At 46.7% G+C, this 15,832-nt stretch overlaps 1 protein-coding gene across 1 annotated transcript in view; it reads left to right on the top strand.

The window, feature by feature from the left end:
- Positions 1-15,832, top strand: part of LOC119405366 (uncharacterized) — a 49,608-nt gene that overhangs the window by 10,751 nt on the left and 23,025 nt on the right. The window contains exons 2-3 of the mRNA XM_037672203.2: positions 11,663-12,060; positions 12,756-13,427. Coding sequence (XP_037528131.2) covers positions 11,716-12,060; positions 12,756-13,427 — 1,017 coding nt within the window. The 5' untranslated portion in view covers positions 11,663-11,715. The remainder of the gene's footprint in view (positions 1-11,662; positions 12,061-12,755; positions 13,428-15,832) is intronic.

Raw genomic sequence — 15,832 nt, forward strand, 5'->3', positions numbered from 1 at the left:
CCAGAATGTGTGACCGTGACGCAGTGGATAGCGTGCCGGGCATCTGTTGTCGCGGACCGAAAGGTCGTGGGTTCGACTCCCGTTGATGGAACTTTTTGTTTGCCATCTGATCGTGTGCATTTTCTGGCGTCATTTTTGTGACGGAAATGCGTCACTGAAGTCTGGGTGGAACCACTGATCTCCACTAGGAGGAGCTGGATGGCGCATCGAGCACGCGGGCGTGAAGCCACCGGAAGCCGTCGTTTTTGTCCCGGAAAAGAGCTTTTCTCTTCTTTTTTTAAAGAAATACCTGTTTGTAGCGCAGTAAACTGTACGAATCGACCGGAAAAGTCGTCAGGGAAGACATTTCACGCGTAAGTACCTCAAAGTTGCATTACTTTTTACGCATTTTGTCCGTTGCAGCACTCCGCCGTATTCGGACGGTGCCGGCACGGCGTCTGTCATCTTTCGTGTAGCGTTCGTCGGCGTCTAAAGCGACGCGTAATCGCAGAGTTTGAAAAAATAAAAAATAAAAACGATCATAACAACAGCTGCCACCCGAGAATATTTGAATTGCGCGACTGAGACGCACAGAAGACGCCGGCTTCCGGGACAAAAAGCGCACCTTCCGGTGGCTTCACGAGCGCCCGCCTCGCAGAGCGGGGATGCGCCGTCCAGCCTTTTTAATGGAGGTCAGTGGGTGGAACCCGGCATAAAACACTTTCGTGTTAAAATAAATGCGGCATCCAGTTGCCGTACACCTACAGCACGAGACCCCATTAATTTGATCTCTCGCAGCGTTCTACTGCACAGGTTGTTTTCTTCTTTCGGGAGTTCCACCCAGTCCAGTTTCGTGCATGATATGTAAAACAAACGACCACTTCTGGGGCGCCTCGATGCCAGCGTACGAAAGAACGAAGGAACGCTAACATCGATGCGCCCTAGTCATATACTTCAATGTCGGAACGCCACCTGCCGGCGTTTTTCTTTCCGCAACGTTTTCCGATTGTGTGCGAGCGCTCACGGTGCGGAAGACCGTCATCTTAGCTGCGCTTTATAATCCTGTAGTCACGATCCTATCCGGGACACTCGGCGAATGAAGACATTTCGTCTGCGGTCTGCGACTGTGATGATAATAGGCATGGCTTCATGTGTATATGCGACATATATGTTGAAGATTATTCTGAATGTGCGTGCAGATAACTAAAGCTCGATTTTACGCTTCCTACTTGAATTTCTTGTTAACGACTTCGCTAAGGCCACTGTGTGCATGTTTTACCTCTTTGAAACGCTGTTCAGCCGAGAGAGCAGAGAACGAGACCGACGTACTGCATGCAAGTGCGTTTTCGTTCGGTGTAAACGGCTTGTGGCCGAAAGGAAACAGAGTCCGAGGGTCTCTCGATGCAAGGCGGCCCGTTGTCGTCAGCGGACCGCGGAAATTAGCTTTCGCACCACCTATGTCGCTTTCTGATGTGGAATGTCTGGCGTCCTTCTGTGTGTCCGCTGCATAGTAAACAAGAAATTTGGTCATGCCTCGAATGCGGAGGACAATCTGGTGCAGTGGCGTGGCCAGAAATTTTTTTCGGAGGGGGGGGGGTGGTTTCAACCGTTCTTTATGTTTGTTCATGCGTACGTTTGTATGTGCACGTGTATATACACACATGCAAAACTGAAAAGTTTCGGGGGGTGGGGGGTATTTGAACCTCTGCCCTCATCTGGCTACGCCAGTGATCTGGTAGCCTAGTTGCTTACGCACGCCTATGTGATCACAGCGCACAAAAACGTTTTGACACGGACACAGTAGCAGTGCTTCGTGTGTCCACTCTGTCTGTCCGTGTCGAGAAGTTCTTGTACGCTGTGATCACATCGAATGCGGAGTTGTTGAAGGCAAGCACTATAATTTACGTCACATTCGTTTTCAACTAAACCACGAATGAAATAAAGAGCACAGCAAACCTCTTCACCTCTCGCGTTTACAGCCCTACTTATTTTTTACTCTTAGAACGAGGTACGATGGCGAAATGAATGGAATTTTGGCTGGCGAGGCCTTCTCTGCGGACATCTGCAGGATATCTGTAAAGCCAGGCAGCATTTTGCAAATGTGGAGAACAGCGTCAAAGGAGAAGAAACACGCAGGACAAGCCCTGACTAACAACTTGGGGGAAATTATTCTGTGTGCCTCTCGCTTGTGCTTCGTCTCCTTTGGTGCTGTTTTTCCCGACTGCAACGACCAACTAGCCCGACGAACCACACTTGTGCATTTTATACGCTTCTTCTTGCACGTCGACAGTGGTAGAGAGCGGCCATCTTTGTTCAAATAGCCGTGCACTGTCGCACAGATGTATTCTGTTATAGGGAGGCATTTTACCGTAACAACGCAAGTCAGCCTTAACCGGCACGGGAGTATCGGTTCTCGTCTTCGCAAGTCGCAGCTGCAGAGGCGAGCCATGGAAACGCGAACGTGAATTCGCAGACTAATTTGAGCTTTCCTTGAGCAACTTCATATGTATACGTCAGGTTTTAATGCTTAAGTGATGCGATCGGGTAACATCATGACCAGACGGGCCTATTTCGCCACGTCGTCAGCACCAGTGGTGGCAGACATAGATGGTTTCTACTGAAAAATACCATCACGACGCTTTTCTGTTGCAATGTAGCGAACATTAATGCTTCAATGAAAAACATTCCAAGCGCTCAGTCAATTGTGTCGGTTATCATTAGTTTCTGAAGTCAAGAGTTTGGCGGAATCCTGCCTGGCCGGGCAATAACATGGACGAAGAAAACACAGCTCCAACGAAAGTAAAAATATATTTTTAAAAAGAAGTTTCGGCTCCCACACGGGAGCCTTGTTCAGGTGAACGAGGCTTCTGTGTCGGAGCCGGGACCTCTCTTTAAGAATATATTTTTACTTGGGTCGGCGCTGTGTTTTCTTCGTCCATATCATTATTTCAAGGCCCACATGGAGGGTTCGCAAACGAGGTTTGATTGTGAGAGGCGTTAGTATGCACCTTTTGGACTATCAGCAGGCTGTGCCTATTGTCCTTGCATTGTTTCAGAGCTAGTTGCGGTATTCCGATCCTAAGAACAGGAATACCGAGGTGCACCCCAAAGGTACATAGATAGGGGGCCACACTCGCAGTAGGCTTGGTGTTCCGCCTTCGGTATTCTGATCCTTAGAACAGGAATGCCGAGGTGCAACCCTAAGGCACATAGATGAGGAGGGAGCCGACTTGCAGTAGGCTTGGTGTTTGTCAGACAGGCAGAAATGTTTCGGTTGTGCTGGCCCTCTTAATGCGCGTGGTCGTGCTCTGACAAGGTGGTCACGTGTCATCGGACTTCGCAAACGCTGGCGTTCAAGAACTAGTATATAGTGAACGCTCGGCAGTTTAGCAGAGCAGACAAGTTGATTCGTCTTAAAAACAGACAGAGTTGATCTCTGGGAGGCAGTATTGAGGTGTGCGCACCTCGTAGGAGAGTCGCCGACTGTTTCGACAATTAGTGTGCAGGGGTAGTCAGGTCTTGGAGGAAGCAGCTCTCGAACGATGGCCGCATCACGCAAGCAGCCCGCCACTCCACATCTTTGTGCACGGGCGCTCCTTGGTGGACGGAATAAATGAAACGTAATGCGGGCTAAAAATACGCTGTGCCTGTTCCCGTTTTTCTCTCGGCGACGACCCTTTGTGCGAGTGGAGAAGAGGGCGCGCTTAACACGCACGGCGCGCTTCTGGAAGTTCAATCGCTGCGCTTCGGAAGCCAGCGTTTCGTCGTGAGTGGCTCAAAAAGCCTGCCACATGATAAGGAGAGCCGTTTGTGCGGATGCGTTGAACAGAAAACACTGAACCAAGTGCTGGGCGTTCTAGTGCGACTCTTGTCCTCTTCGTTGAATCAAAGGACTCACAAACGAGTGATCTCGCCTTTCACTTCACTGTAAGGCTTGCCTATACGAGGTTCTCGGGCTGTCTTCTGAAATGCTCGCTTCCGTGTTACAAAAGCGAAAATTAGTTATTATATGCTGATGGCCCCTATATTTATTAACTATAGTAAATGAATGCTCTGCTAACTTATATATAGGTTAACTAGTATCGCGCCAATTGGCTAGATCCAGATAGAGAGAGAAAAGCAAGGAAAGACAAAGAGGTTAACCAGACGCACGTCCGGTTTTGCCACCCTGCACTGGGGAGAGGGATAAGGGGGCGACAAGAGAGACAGAGGGAGAGAAGAGGGATGGACGCAATCACGAGCACACTTGGGGGAGCACGTCCAAATCCGAGATGATGAGAAACAATAGGGAAAGAACGACATGACATCATAGAATACAGAGATACATTAACTGACCTTTCCAAATGATTATCGGGCAATTCACTATAACCTTGACAAGTGTTAAAGGCTGAGGTGTTAAGCTCGAAGTTGCGTGTTCGATGCCCGACCAAGGAGGCCGCGTTTCGATGGGGGCGAAATGCAATAACACCCCTGTACCTCGATTTAAGCGCTCGTTGAAGAACCATAGGTTATTCAATACACTGCAGCTCCAGTATATTGTAAAGAGCGCCTCTGAGAGTTCCGATGTCGTTCTGGATGGGGAGACCACCGCACCCGAATAGCTAACTGTGGCTGCAAGATGATTCATTGGCAACGGCAGGGCCGACAGAGTGTCGGTAGCAGTGTATACTTTGTCGTTTGGAATTGTCATAAACGCGCCAACTCGCGACTGCCCTCCATTGATCCTTCATTGCGACTGCGACCACCTGCTAGTCTATCTTACGCAACTTTGCTGCGTCGCTTATTGGTGCTGGACTTCATATACAGACGCCTATACCGATTCCGTATCCTCGCGCAGCGTCTGCGATTAGGACACGACAAATGTCTAACACTGTCCTTTTATCAACGAAAGACGAACTTTGCTGAAACTTACTGGACGACAGAGCATTCACTAAAGGAATAATGCTGGTATTGTCATCTAAGAGCCCTGCTGCACCTTCTAAAGACCACATAGCTATGCATGCGACCGTCTATGTGTGATGTGTTCTCGCTTATTGGCCCCCTCCAGCGCACCAGTTGCAGCCATGGGTAAGCTCCATACATTTCCCTTACGTTCGGTCTTAGGTGTACACTACTTATACCTCGTATGGCCAAGACGGTGGATTGGGGTCACTCAGCGTACATAACCACGGCTGTGATCGAGTGCCTCTCTTGTCGTCCTCTTTGAAGAGGAGCGGCACGACTACACTCCAGGCATGACATTAAGTTACTGGCTCCCATGTTTAGGGAAGATGATAAAAGCAATCGAGAGCGAGGCACTCATTCAGACTCGAGCTTTGCGCGTAATGTACAATGGTACTGCCGCCGCGGTGGCTCACCGTGCTCGGCCGCGGACCCGAAAGACGAAGGTTCGATTCCAGCCGCGGCGGTCGCACTTCGACGGAGCCGGTATGCTATAGGGACCCTTGTACTAGCCATGTGAGTGCACAGTGAAGACCCCTGCTTAACTGAAACTATTCAGAGCCCCCCACTACGGCGTCTCTCGCTTTGGGTCGTTATAAATACGGAGTTTTAGCTTGTAACGTATACTTCTTTACGTTACCGTTACCGGATTACGTTTACCGTTTTACCGGAACTCGAGTTTTAGTACAGTTTTTTAGCTGCCCAAACGTAAACCTTTACGTACGTACGTAAACCTTTACGTTTGCGCAAACCACTAAGTGGTGATGATAACAGCATTTAAACGACATTTAATTTAGATAATATTGAATTACGCTGCGGCAAAATCATAAGAGAGGTTTTTAGCTTGTGCAGTATCCCGGTATAAGCGAAGGGGTGTAGCAATACCAGGTTACCGGGCGATGGTGTCGACATCTTGTGACGTTTCGCGCAACCACAATCATGCACACGTTTGTTTTTGCTTAGTGTTCTAGAGGGGGAAAAAATGATTAAAAAGGCAACTCATTCGTAATAATGCGGCTGCAAGGCATTTACATTGGGAGTAGAATGCCCGATGTTTCTACAATAGCAATTTTGTGCTCGCCTGGTACACCTTGGCCCCGCTAGATGGCGCCACCTATCCAGCCTGTCAGCGTCTTTAGGCTTTTTACGTTTGCGGATTCGGTGTTCTAGGTCGCTCTAGGCTCGGTAATCCGGCTGAAATAAGGCGATCGTAAGTGACGCTCGCACTTCGGCTTATTTTGACTCGGCGGCTGGAGTCTACGCAAAGCGGATATCGCGAGTAGCCACGAACGAAGGTGGATTTGCGAGACAGGGCCGTAAACGTAAAGCCTATCCGGCGAGTAGTTTACGTTCCGTAAACCTTTACGTTCCGTAAAGGTTCGCGCATGCGCAGATTCCATCCGGTATCCGGTTACACGGTAACGTAAAGAAGTATACGTTACAAGCTAAAACTCCGCCATAAACCAAACCGCGCAATGGGACAGAACGCTATGCACTTGGTGTTTGTTGGCGGAACGTGTATTTCAGTGTTGCTGAATTTCGATATTCCCAGAAGAAACCGTACAGATCTTTTCATGTGAGTGTATGCAATCGTGAATGTGTGCTGTGCTCTGCACGACCACGTTGCCGGGTTTAGCTATGAATTGAGGTTGCAGAAAGGGCCCTATTCGTGTGCACATACGAGAAGTGTGATGCGGAAGATACTCTCCGAGGGTACGCCACGTCGAACGAGACGGAGAAGTGTTGGAAGCCTTTCGCGTGGGATTAATGGCGCCAAGTGGTGTGCCCTTCTGCAACTGACAGCCCATCACTGCTTTTTAAAGGGACCTTAAAGAGAAAAACCAATTTTTCTCGTATTAGTAACTTAGTTTGACAATACTGAAAGCACCACTCTTACCGCGAGAAAACGCGCAAAAAGAAAACACAGCTGGCCACGCCGCCCGGAAGTTCCCGCACCAGCTCGCTGTGACGTCATAGATTTTGAGGGCGTCTGATATGGCCTATACGTAATCATTTTTCGCTAAAAAATTATTTACAGTGTGTTCTAAAGGACACGACGTCTTAACATGGCAAGTTTCAGAAAATTTGATTAGGCGAATGTGGCCAAAATATGCAAGAAGGCATTAAAATTCGTGACGTCACACTGACGTTGACGTGCTGAAGTTTCGGCGCGGAATGCAAACATGAAACTTTTACCTTCCTTTCGTCTTCTCACACTCAACCTATGGTTGCGAAATTAATGACAATAGAGTTTTGAAAAAATAATTTATCTGCGTAAACTCGTGCAATGTTTCACTTCCCTCTCTCGTTACATGAGCGACGTAAGGTTTGCCCGTGCGCTCGTCGGTAGATGCTCCCCGGCGGGGCCGCCCGCCAGAGGTCATCGTCGCCGTCGGAACCGGTTTCTTGCCACTGTGTTGACAGCGGGATCCCGGCGGCGGCCAGCTTCCCTCACGAGCATATTACGGCCAGAAAGCTTGGCATGGCTGCATTGTGCGCCTATTTGAAGTATGCAGTATGGCACACTATTCTGCGGTATGGCATACCCTAAATACGCACATTGCACGCCTGGCGCCCTTTGTCACCATAGTGCCGTATTGTCATAGGCGTGGTTCTCCATTAGACAGAGCCTTGTTTTACCGCGACGAGCCTCTTTTAGACGAGTCCGGAAGAAGACGAGCTTCGCAAGGGGTCCAAAAGGAGAATGAAGCAATGACGTGCTGCTCTCGGCTGCCTGCCTTTGGTCTCCGGCTTTACGAGGCTAAAAAAATTCGGCAGATCCCACGCATTGTGGGAATCGATGTAATGCGAAGCAGCCTGCAAAGAGCTGCATACATCGCCCTGTTTGTCTGAGCCAAATGAAATCATTCATGCCATGGCATCTAGTCCACCATATGTCGCATGTTTGCCATGCACGCATGCATGCACAATCTAGTATACACCATGCCAATGAAACGCATATTCTGGTATATACAATGACCTGTCGCTTATGTTATCACGCACTCGAGGCGTGCCATACCAATTTCGGTATATATCCAGTTAACAAAACGGCCGGAAGCACACCATGACAGTGACATGTAAATCATACCGTACATGACATGCATAGCATGATTCGCATGTTAAGACCTCTCATTTATGTTCGTCATACAGTCACATCGCGCAATATCAATTTTGGTGTATATCAAGCGAGCGAAATAGCCGCGAGTGCACCACGAGTATAGCATGTAAATCATGCCATACATGGCATGCATGTCATGATTTTCATGTTAACACCTTTCATTTACGTTCGTCATACAGTCGCTTCGCGCAATACCAATTTTGGTGTATATCAAGCTAGCGAAACGGCCGCGAATTCACCATGAGCGCGGCATGTAAATCATGACATACATGACATCATGTCACGGTTTTCATGTTACCACCTGTTATTCATGTTCGTCATACAGTCGCGTCGCGCAATACCAATTTTGGTATATATCAAGCTAGGAAAACGGCCGCGAATGTATCATGAGTGTGGCTTGCAAATCATGTCGTACATGACTTGCATGTCATGCTTCCATGTTACCACCTCTCATTTACGTTCGTCATGCAGTCGCGTCGCGCAATACCAATTTTGGTGTATATCACGCAAGCGAAACGGCCACGAATGCGCCATGACCATGACATGTAAATCATGTCGTACATGTCATGCATGTCACGATTTTCATGTTACCATGTCTCATTTACGTTCGTCGTACAGTCGCTGCGCGCAATACCAATTTTGGTGTACATCAAGCTAGCGAAGTGGCCGCGAATGCATCATGAGCGTGGCATGTAAATCATGATATACATGACATGCATGTCATAGTTTTCATCTTACCAACTGTTATTCATGTTCTTCGTACAGTCACTTAGCGCAATACCAATTTTGGTGTATATGAATCTACTGAAACGGCCGCTAGCGCACCATGAGCGTGGCATGTAAATCAGGTTGTACATGACTTGCATGTCATGATTTTCATGTTACTACCTCTCACTTCCGTTCGTCATACGGCTGTGTCACGCAATACCAATTTTGGTGCATATTATGCCAGCGAAACGGCCGCAAGTGCACCGTGAGCGAGGCATGTAAATCATGACATACATGTCATATATGCCATGGTTTTCATTCCAGCACCTTATATTCATGTTCTTCATACAGTCACATAGCACAACACCAATTTTGGGGGATATCAAGCAAGCGAAACGGCCAACAGTGCGCCATGAGCATGACATGTAAATCATGTCGTACATGTCATGCATGTCATGATTTTCATGTTACCACGTCTCATTTACGTTCGTCATACAGTCGCTGTGCGAAATACGAATTTTGGTGTACATCAAGCTAGCGAAGCGGCCACGAATGCATCATGAGCGTGGCATGTAAATCATGACATACATGACATGCATGTCATGGTTTTCATTTTACCAACTGTTATTCATGTTCTTCAAACAGTCACTTCGCGCAATACCAATTTTGGTGTATATCAATCTACTGAAACGGCCGCTAGTGCACCATGAGCGTGACATGTAAATCAGGTTGTACATGACTTGCACGTCATGATTTTCATGTTACCACCCCTCACTTACGTTCCTCATAGGGTCGTGTCGCGCAATACCAATTTTGGTGTATATCATGCAAGCGAAACGGCCGCAAATGCACCATGAGCGTGGCATGTAAATCATGACATACATGTCATGGATGTCATGGTTGTCATGCTACGACCTGTTATTCATGTTCTTCATACAGTCACATAGCACAATACCAATTTTGGTGTATATCAATCTAGCGAAACGACCGCGAGGGCGCCATGAGCGTGGCATGTGAATCATGTCATACATGACATGCATGTCATGATTTTCATGTTACCACGAGTCAGTTATGTTCTTCATACAGAAATGTCTCGTCATACCAGTTTTCGTATATATCCCTTCATTTAAACGGCCGCGAGCGCCCAGAGACCATGTCATATAAATCATGCTGCACATGACATGCGCGTCATGATTTGCATGTTAGGACCAGTCATTATGTTCGTCATGAATTCTTGTCACGTCGTACCAATTTTGGTGCATATGAAATTAACGGAACGACCGCAAGAGCCTAAGGTCGTGGAATGTAAATCATGCTGTTCATGACATGCGTGTCATGATTTTCATGATATGACCTGTCATTTATGTTCGTAATAAGGCCATGTTATGACACACCAATTTTGGTATACATCCTATTAACGAAACGGCCAGGAGAGCACAAAGTCGTAGGCGGCTAGATAGATAGATAGATAGATAGATAGATAGATAGATAGATAGATAGATAGATAGATAGATAGATAGATAGATAGATAGATAGATAGATAGATAGATAGATAGATAGATAGATAGATAGATAGATAGATAGATAGATAGATAGATAGATAGATAGATAGATAGATAGATAGATAGATAGATAGATAGATAGATAGATAGATAGATAGATAGATAGATAGATAGATAGATAGATAGATAGATAGATAGATAGATAGATAGATAGATAGATAGATAGATAGATAGATAGATAGATAGATAGATAGATAGATAGATAGATACGCTCAAAGTCGCAGAAGTTCGCTAAGAAATGCTTCGCATTTAAAAAAGAAAAGCATACCGTTCTTGTAATGCCACATTAGGGGTCCTCGACCACCATAATCGTCAAAAACCTGCATGGCCATAAATAACGCTGCGCATTAAACATGATGGGACACGTCCGACTGATTAAAGATACGAGACTGACTCCCCCCCTCTGTCCGCCTCCCCTGGGCGCTTGTAGCCCTCGACACGTTATTCAGCATGTAGCAGCGATGGTCAGGGAAAACAGCACTGAGCAGCCAACGGTATAAGCGTACATTGCCATAGCGAAGTTAGTTTGTAATTGTAACTGGTAGGTATGCGTTAACATTTTCCCAACTATTTCGGGTTAAAGCACGAAATAAAAATGGTAGCACGTTTTAGTGATAACGCGTAAAGCCACAGCTTTTCTTTAACCTCAGCTCCATTTTCCATCGTGCATGCCTGTTAGAAATAACCTCCCACGACTTACCCCTGGAAACTTTCTTATAAAGCATTCTTATGTTCACCGGTGATTTTTTTTTAAATAACACAATCGTAGTCGAGCAATCGCATTTATATTTCACTGTGAATGGTTTCCAACAAATCGTTGGCATAAATAACGGCAGATGATCAGCGATTATTTATTTACTTTGCATTTCAAAGCCCAGCATGCACAATAAACATTATGCATATAAACATTTGCGGCGTGTCCGTGGCATTTCGGAAAGCTCGTATTCTGCAGTGGTTTCTGAAACGACAAGCAGCTTTCACTTTCGTACTTGGTTTCTGGTTATTGGATGGGCTTCAGATTTCAGAGTTGGTTTTACGTATAGAACGTTATCCTTAACTGCCAAGAATTTCAAATATGGCGTTCGAAAGATAAATCTCAAGGGGGGACACTTGAAAGGGGTGTCACACCCACAGCGTGGGCACAAGAACCCCCCCTCCCTCAGGCTTCTTTAGTTAAACGTCACTGCTTTTGACAGCGACATTTAACCAAGGGAGGTCTAAGAGCGCGTCGAGAACTTGTCCAGTAAAGCGACTGACTTTCTTGGGCTCAGTAAGGAGAGAGAACGATGGGCAAGGCGAAGCACGTCCAGTTTGCTGCTACTGCGTGCTAATCTTCTCGTGATCTTCCTCGCAGATTCAGGGCCCAGCGTGGCAAGGCTGGACCTTCGGCAGAAGTGTGCAGCCAACATGGCCGACCAGGACGACCAGCAGCAGCTGATCGGCTTCGACGACAGCCCCGTGGTGCTGCCGGCCGAGTCTAAGAAAGGCGCTGCACCGAGTGAGGCCGAGCGCATCCTCAACTCTCTGAACGCCGAAAAGAGCCAACTGGCGGCCACCACCAACGGCCACAACGGCGACGCGACTACCACGAACGGGCACGACGAACCAGAGAAGACAGTCAATGGCCACGCGCCCAAGGCTAACCACAATGAGGCCGGAGAGCCGGTCTATACTGAAGTTCCTGAGGACAATATCTACGAGGAAGTCATACCTGTACAGGAGAACAAGCCGGAGGCCTCGCCGACTGTCCAGGTGAGAGCCATAGCTGGTCTCTGAAATTACGTTGATTCTAAGACTACGTGCTTCAGCATACCTCAGATGAAAACACCAGACTGGGAGGCATAAAATATACTAACTCTATCGCGCGTCAATATTTCATTACGGAGGTCCAAGACGCTTTATGCAATTAAGCCTCACCACTTTTTGTCGTTAATCGTCGTGCATACGAGTAGTTGTATAAAAATGGCATAACAAAGTACAGGCATCAGTGGTGTCACTCTAGAGTGTTCACAGTATCAGCCTCCACAATAATATCATAGGACTATAGCATGATTACCAGAAACTCGTGTACTTCTTATTTCGTAACCTTCTTGAGCAATTCTTATTTCGTTTTTTCTGTTTATCAGAAATGTTTTGTCAATAAAAGGGTCCGATACGTGGCGTGCGCGGTCACGCTTCATGTCTGTACGTTGAGCATGTCCAATGTATTGTCTATGTAATTTTCATTTGGCCTTGTTGCAAGTACCGCTGTGCTCGCGTGTAGGTTGGCCAGGTCATTCTCAAGCTGTTTAGTCAGCTTTTCGTCCCTGGTCTCCCACAGGATTGCTTATATTGTTGCAAAGAGACTCGGTTCAATTCAGTTCACAAAACGCCTTGCAACAGCACGTGCCAGCAGAACCGTATTCCAGAACACGTTTTTCCTCAAAATTAATATGATTCTCTCGCAGACTACCACGACAGAGAGCACGGGCGTGCTTTACGACGACTCGTCGCTGTCTAGCGAAGTGTCCGCGGAACTGTCTCCACCTCCGTCCAATGTCGGTGATTGCGGCTCCAACGGCACAACCTTATCTGACCCTGAATGCGACGCTGCTATGGCGGAAGCCTCGGCGCCAGAGTCTCATGCCGACATCCCTTTTGTAGTCGTCCAAGAGTCTACACCTGTAGACTCGGAACAGTCCAACGATGAACAAGACAGTGCGTCGGAGGCCATCACTGAAGTGGCGACGGACGTCGAGCCAGTAGTTGAAAAGAACAACACGCCAACTTCGGATGAACGGCCATCCGATGAACATTGCTTCAGTGCTCAACCGGCAGTGTTGGCTGCCGGTGGGGAGTCACGGCTGGACGACATCGAGTCTGAGTTCACGAGAGTCGACGATGTTCTGTTTGTGGAACCCGAGGATGCTGCACGTTGTTCCGTTGTCTCCGTGACCGAGACGGAGCAGGAGGCGGCTGTTGAAGAATGTAGCAGCAACATTGAAGCGATGCATACTGAGGACACTGTTCCCGTCATTGAAGAAACGACGCCGTCCACGCAGGAGCCAGCCTTTCCTGTCGAGCATGAACTGGAACACGATCCTGTAGAGTGTCAAGATTTTCCTAAGGAGGCAGTGATGGTAAGTGATCACAAATTTTTATTTTGAAACGCTAGGTGCCGGTATTGTCACGTTATTCCGTGGTGGGTACGACAGCGTCTACGCGTAAGTTATCAGAAACATCCTTATATAGCGGTCTGGCTGAATCGAAAGAATGCGGTGCTACCTAAGGGAATATGCGAGAATAAGAGAGTATATTGCTTTCATGGGGAAGCTAAGTATCGTGCTTGGAAAGACTGGTTTCACGTTCGTTTCATTGCCTTTGGTATTAGTGGATTACAGCTTAGAGACCATTCATATATTCAATCATATAAGTAGCACTACTGCTGGCGCAGCAACGTCACTGAGGTTGATTGTTCGTGGATGGCGTTGCTCTCTTACTAATAGTCACTGATAAGTTCGGCTCGTGGCAGATGTTTGCCAAGAGGAAGGAGACGACTTAATACAAAGTTGAAGAATTGGAGAGTTGAAGAAAAAAATACAGAGTTGAAGAAACAAGTGTTGAAGAATTTGAAAACATTGGAGTATTAATAAATTACATAAAAGTAATTTATTCAAAGAAGTGCTCAAAGAAAACGAGCTACAACGCGAACAGGACAAAAGCACATAGACGGACTAAGCGCTCGCTCACAAGTTACCACCAAAGCTTTATTGTGCACAAGGCACTATATACAGCCGAACCTGCATACATCGAACTAGCAAAAAAAAAAAAAAGAATGAAAGAAAGTGAGAAAGAAAGAAAGAAAGAAAGAAAGAAGGAAAGAAAGAGGAATTAGGTCAATATGTTGTATAATTCGATATAAAACGTCTACCACATTTTCGCTTCGAATTTAGGTGGTGCGAAAGTTGCCTTCACGGCAGTGCTTGACGATAATGCAGGGAAGCCGCCTTCGTGGCAGTGATTAAATAAGCAACTATTCTTTTTTTTCGCGGTGTGTAGTTGGGGGTGTGGGTTATATGCAGGGGTGGATTACACGCCAGAAAATATGGTATTGATGTAAACGGCGCCACAACATTTTTCTTCATACGTGGCTGTGCGTGATCGTCGGGCACCGGAAGCCTCAGGTCAAGCCCTGGCCTTTGCATGTTCAAAACGGGCGGCGCAAAAACGAGGACAAAGGAAAGACTACACACCACAGAGCGCCTTCTCACAACTAACTTTATTAGACAGAACATACACTATTTGAACCTTCACCAAGTCCCACGTGCTCTTACATCATTGATAGCCGACAGGACACAGACATGTATTGCTGGAAAGATTAGGAACGGTTACAAAATGATGACCACATGTACACTTTTTCTTTTTTTTTCTATGTGATGAACCGATTGAGGAAACAAATTTCATCGTCATGCAGTGCTATTGATGGCATGCTTACACATAGATTACCTTTTTTGTTAATGTGATGAGCCTCAACAATTTCTCTAGTAGCTTGATTGTTATGCCTGAAAATACATATGGTGTCATGAAAGTTGGGGGTGCATCCGTGTTGTGCACAGTGTCGAGCAACGTGCGAGTAGGCATTGCCGTCCAATGAACGCTTGTGTTCGGACAGCCTTACATTGAGGCAACGGCCAGTTTGCCCAATGTAAACATGACCGAAGTTTGCCCACGAGCCTAGCCTCAGCCCACCGGAGAAGGTAGCCATGGCTAGAACCGTCACCCGCAGAGGCACCGAAGAGGAGAGACCACGTTTCATAGCTGAGTGCGTCGAAGTGATAGAACGATCGGGAAAAAAAGACTCAGTGAATAGGACTGTAAGGGATGTGGTGCAGTACGCTGTGAGTAACGATCTTCATGTTTTGACATCAGATAAGGCAGGTTTTTTTGTTTAGCGCCAGAGAGTGTTTTCTGTGAAAAGGCAATGGCTGCATAGACAAGAATTTTAAGTTAGTAGATCGAAAGCCAGCTAAGATCAAGGAGCGAGCGCTGACGTTGCTTCACAGCCATCATCTTGAACAATTAGCGACAGCGGTAAAGAAGGCAAAAGACTTAACTTGGATATCTTTTTTGCTGCCAAACACACAAAATTAACATTCCGTTCAGAGCGATAGTTACTGAAAGGGACAGTTGGCAGCAGTGCGTATCGAGCTACTTACAGAAACATTTGCAGTCATTAGAAATTATAGATCCGTTTTCGATACAGAATTCAAACGACCTTGTTCACTTCCTTGTCGACTCGAATCCAGGTGACTGTAATATTTTTAGCGTTGACGTTGAAGACCTGTATTATAGCATACCACATGATGCTTTGATGGAAAGTGTAAAGCACTGTATTACTGAGGACAATGATGAAGTAGCCTTTACTAGTACGAGTGGAGTATCAGTGTGCGCTTTTCTCGAGATACTCTCCTTTTATTTAGCTTCAACCTGTGTAGAATGGAAGGGCAATTTGTATCGACAGAGGTCCGGTATTTGTATTGGATCT

Source organism: Rhipicephalus sanguineus, chromosome 9, assembly GCF_013339695.2.
Source record: "Rhipicephalus sanguineus isolate Rsan-2018 chromosome 9, BIME_Rsan_1.4, whole genome shotgun sequence".
NCBI lineage: Eukaryota > Metazoa > Arthropoda > Arachnida > Ixodida > Ixodidae > Rhipicephalus > Rhipicephalus sanguineus.